The 5075-nt window shown below is 40.8% G+C and overlaps 1 protein-coding gene across 1 annotated transcript in view; it reads right to left on the minus strand.

The window, feature by feature from the left end:
• ZBTB11 (zinc finger and BTB domain containing 11) overlaps positions 1–5075 on the minus strand; it is a 35672-nt gene that overhangs the window by 25002 nt on the left and 5595 nt on the right. The window contains exons 2-3 of the mRNA XM_004706377.2: positions 2206–2441; positions 1310–1541 (exon numbers count right to left, since the gene is read on the minus strand). Coding sequence (XP_004706434.1) covers positions 1310–1541; positions 2206–2441 — 468 coding nt within the window. The remainder of the gene's footprint in view (positions 1–1309; positions 1542–2205; positions 2442–5075) is intronic.

Here is a 5075-nt window from a genome sequence, read left to right on the forward strand (position 1 = left end):
CTCACACTCTCTCAGTGACTCACTCTCACTCACTCTGCCTCCCTCCCTCACTGCCTCCCTCACTCTCAGTGACTCACTCTCTCTCACTGTCTCACTCACTCTCTCTGCCTCACTCTCTCAATGACTCCCTCACTCACTGTCTCACACTCTCTCAGTGACTCACTCTCCCTCCCTCACTGCCTCCCTCACTCTCAGTGACTCACTCTCACTCACCGTCTCCTTCACTCAGTGACCCACTCTCTGCCTCACTCTCTCAATGACTCTCTCACTCACTGCCTCACACTCTCTCAGTGACTCACTCTCACTCACTGTCTCCTTCACTCAGTGACCCACTCTCTCAATGACTCTCTCACTCACTGCCTCACACTCTCTCTCACTGTCTCACACTCTCTCACTGCCTCACACTCTCTCTCACTGCCTCACACTCTCTCTCACTGTCTCACTGCCTTCCTTACTCTCTCACTGTCTCACTCACTCACTGCCTCCCTAAAAGAAAAAAGAAAGAAAAATCACTCATTAATTCTACTGCCAAGGAATTAATAGTTTAGGTTTTTCATTTGTCCCCAGCCCTTTTTGCATACACACATTATACAGAGACATATTTTAATCAAAGTAAAATGGGAAATTATTAAAGGTAGAAAAATAAGACTTCCACGTGCTGGAGTATGGCAAAGTAGGATACCCTGAGTCCATCTCTTACTTGAAAGTAATAAATTCACAGGTAGGAAGATTTGATCCTGTTGTTTTCAGCATATCCAGTGTTCTGGTACTGACTAGAAGGGGAGAGTCCAAGAACCTCCTCTGACCACAAGCTAAGTTTCGGTCTGTGCTTTGTCACTGTAAGTTAAGCATTGGGCTGCTAACTACAAGATTGGTGGTTCAAACCTACCAGCTGTTCTAAGGGGAAATGTTGGAGCTGTCTGCTCTAGTAAAGATTTACAGTCTTAGAAACGAAAATTAATATATGCAAAATCAATGTACACACACAATTAGAAAGTACACAATTTTAAGAAGTAACAAATCTCAATAGTATAAAAAATATAAAATTCCTTTTAATCTAATGAGAGGTATGTGATAACTTTGAGGTTAAATCCTTAAAACTGTATTAATCTGATATAATTGCTATTCAAAAAATTGATTCTTCTTCCTTTTTGTTGAAAGCCCACAATTGATTTTGCAATTTACATGATGAGGCAAAGTGTTACAAATAGCCAAAAGTCACTTGCTCATAAGGGTAAAGAACTTTCCTTATCTGATAAGAATTATCACAGTTAAAGTTACTACCACATGCATACACACACATACTTACCAGAGAGATCCACCACAGCTTCATGACTAGAAACAGCTCCTTTCTCAATAAAAAGATCTCGAAAATATTCACTGTTAGCTGACAGAACAGACTTATGGGCTTTGTACTCTTCCCCTTCAATTAACAAAGTCACGTCACAGAACTGGTTGGAGAGTCTCTGCTCGTTCAGCTGTTTCAGGACAGCCTGGCAATGCTTGGGAGAAGATCGCTTCACCACACCTTTGGTGTCAACCTATCAAAACAAGGGGAGACCAAGCGCTGTGTTATCTGAACAGACAGAATTCAAAACAAGACACATTATTCCTTTTTAACACACATCACGAACTAAAATGAAGACGTAACCCGACAGTCTTTTTGTTACAAGCGCACTTAAGAAAAAAGAAATCACCACGGCTTTACTATTTTCCGTGTTTCATTCTATTTGACCTAATCAACACCTTTCTGTCTCTTCTTACTCTTGCTCAAGAATTCTTAAAAAAGTACAGAACAAATGAAAACAGGTAAAAGACACAGGCTTAACTTTACCCTTACCACATGACTCAGAGACTGCCTTCAGAAATGTGTTTTATCAATCTACCATTAAAAAAGGAAAGAGAAAATTTAAAAATTGTAAAAAGGAAGAGAAGCTAAATAAACAAACACAAACGATATTAAATGCATTCTGAAAATGGAGAACAGGAACTATGAAGAGATGGTAATAGCATATTTTTATTACTATTACATAATACAGTACATTACCCACACTGTCTGGGTCAACAAGTTCTATGTCAAACACATAAACCTACTTACGTCTTTAATGTCTGTGCCAATCATCACTCATTCGTGTTTAAGAAAACAAAAAGTACAACTACTGATACGGTAGTTATAAACAGAGTAGAACAGAAAGTACCACTTACAAATACAAGTTCATGTTTGGATACTGGCTTCTTTTTCACAGGCTTAGGGGCTGTACTTGCAGGTGAAGTGAAGTTGCTTAAGTCATCCTCTGATTCATTACTTTCTTCTCCAGATTCAAGGTCTAGCCCCAATTCTTCCAACATTTCTGAAGCATCTGATATTGGCCGTGAACGATCTAGTTTCTCCTGACATTTGCTACACTGTTTAATGTAATCTTTGACTTGTTTTAATATACCTACAATGAAAAAAACATTCAAATACCCAATTTAATACCACTATTATTTGAAAATCAAAGCATATAGCATATTATTAATGATTTTCAATCACATCATATACATGAGAAACCTGGGCAATGAATAAGGAAGACCAAAGGAAAATGGATGCCTTTGAATTATGGTGTTGGTGAAAATTAAATGTACTTTGGACATGTCTTTGTGAGGGTTCAGACTCCAGAGAAGCTCATGATGCTTGGTAGAGGCGAGGGTCGATGGAGAAGAGGAAGCTATTCAACAAGGTGGGCTGACACCATGGCTGCAAGACACAAGAACTGGGAAAATGGGTCCGGACTGGACAGTCTGGCTCTGTTGTACACAAGGTCACTGTGAATCAGAATGCATGACACCTGACACAGCAGTGACACTTCACATACTTTGAACACAGGAATGTTGAAACCATATGCCCCATAAATTACATAGAGTTAGTGTTCTGTAATGTAAGGTACATTTTCCTCCCCAGAATAAGGCTATAAACTATTATCTTGTTTTAATGATGAGGTTTCCTTATTTACTTTCCCTCCCTAAAAGGTGATTCTGACAGCCCCACCCATCTTCACCTGCGTTGCAATGCCCTCGTGCAATAGCAACGCTATGAAGCTGACGGAATTCAATGGTTTTTAAACTGCTCCAATAACAATTTATCATGACTCAAGCCAAGTTTAATACCCTCCTGTCATTAGAAATCCCTAGAGCAGTGGTTCTCCACTTGTGGGTCGTGACCCCTTGGCGGGTTGAACGACCCTTTCACAGGGGTCACCTAAGACCCTTGGAAAATACACATATTTCACAATATGTAATTACATAGTATTTTGTGATTAATCAGTATAATTGTTTAATTGTGTTCAATTTGTAACAATAAAAATACATCCTGCATATCAGATATTTACATAATGATTCATAATAGTTGCAAAATTACAGTTATGAAGTAGCAACAAACATAATTTTATGGTTGGGGTCACCACCACATGAGGAGCTGTATGAAAGGGTGGCAGAGGCATTAGGAAGGTTGAGACCACTGCCCTAGATGGTGTAAATGCAGTGGGCCATTAATTGAACTGCTGGCAGTTCAAATCCTCCTTGAGACACTTCAGAAGAAAGCCTGACCTACTCCTCAGAGGCGGTGGTGGAGGTTGGCTGCTGCCGAATTGATGACTCAAGAAGACCCCCGTTCCCAAAGCCACAGCCTTCGAGACCCCTTGGAGCACAGTTACCCTCTAAGACGCATCAGGCTATCATGAATCGGAACAGACTCAACCAGTACCTGATTTTTATTTTTTGGTTGATATCAACCTTGACCACGCAATTTACTCTGGCCAATGGCCGAAGCACAGACTAAGAATGATATATCTATCATGTCTGAACAGGCGCTTAAAGATGAGTGGAGCCAATCTGCGACTTGGACCATGACTACGACCAATCCTCCCAACTGGTAATGAGATTATAAAATAAATCTTTTATTAGTAAATGCAATGATTTTAGAGTTGTGTGGAGCACAAACAAATCATCTAACAGAAATGCATGCACACAAACCAGTGACAGCAGCTTATTCTGAATGTCAGCTTCCATGCGAGGGTGAAGATGGCGGCCTAAGACTTTCTATGCAGAAGTGTCCGAGCACACACTTCTCCTCCTCCGCCTCCGCGTCCTCATCACCCTTGTCAGGAAGGAATCACTACTTCCAACAGAAGACAAGAGCGAGGGAGGCCCCAAGGGGAACCTGTCCAAAGTCACCTTCAGTAACCGGCAGAGCTGGGCCCCCGAAGTCTCTGGGGTTCTCATTCAATTATGCTACTCACATCTCTAATGCAAAAATCCCTCCACTGTGATCCCCAACTAAATGCAAATAAATGGCACATACAATTAGCTACAAATGCTACAGCGATTACATCCGATACAAAGGTAAATTAAAAACACGTACTGGTACAAAATTCACAGAAACCTTTTTATGAAGCAAAAATATCAAAATGTGAATTTAACCTTTCTGGACAAATCCTCCATCCAGGTCTAACACACTTCTGGAGATAATGTTTCCATCTCCCTAACGCTTCCCCAAATAACTTTGTGCTGCTCAATTTGCACCACATCAGAATGACAAGAACTTGAACCCTGTTCCTTTGTTCAACGGGGCATGAGAAGTCTGATGGGGAAGGTTCGCAGGAAAGTGCTCCTGTGACAACGCTCCTGCTAGCCTCAAAGAATCACCAGGTGCAGTCTTTCCAAAGATCATTTTAGTGGGGGCTCTTACAGCTCTTATAACATTCCATACATTGACTGTATCAAGCATATTTGTACATATGTTGCCATCACCATTTCCAAAACATTTTCTATTTGAGCCCTTGGTATCAGCTCCTTTTTCAGGTGCACTGTCTTGATGGGAAAAAATTCCTTGGTGCAACTTTCTTGACCCTTTTCTTAGCAGTGCAGGTTTCATTGTTCTTAAAAACCACCTTAATAAGCACCCATGAACATCCTTTGTCCTTTGAGAAAAAGACTTCCTCCTTTGTAGTCTAAAATACAGTTGCAATAACCTTCGGAGCTAAGCTCTCAGCTTTTAATTTAACTGGCCCAAGCAGTTTTCCTCAGAAGCCCCCCCC

This window comes from Echinops telfairi, unplaced genomic scaffold, assembly GCF_000313985.2.
Source record: "Echinops telfairi isolate 266 unplaced genomic scaffold, ASM31398v2 ScPeMD7_6;HRSCAF=24_0, whole genome shotgun sequence".
In the NCBI taxonomy this organism is placed as follows: Eukaryota; Metazoa; Chordata; class Mammalia; order Afrosoricida; family Tenrecidae; genus Echinops; species Echinops telfairi.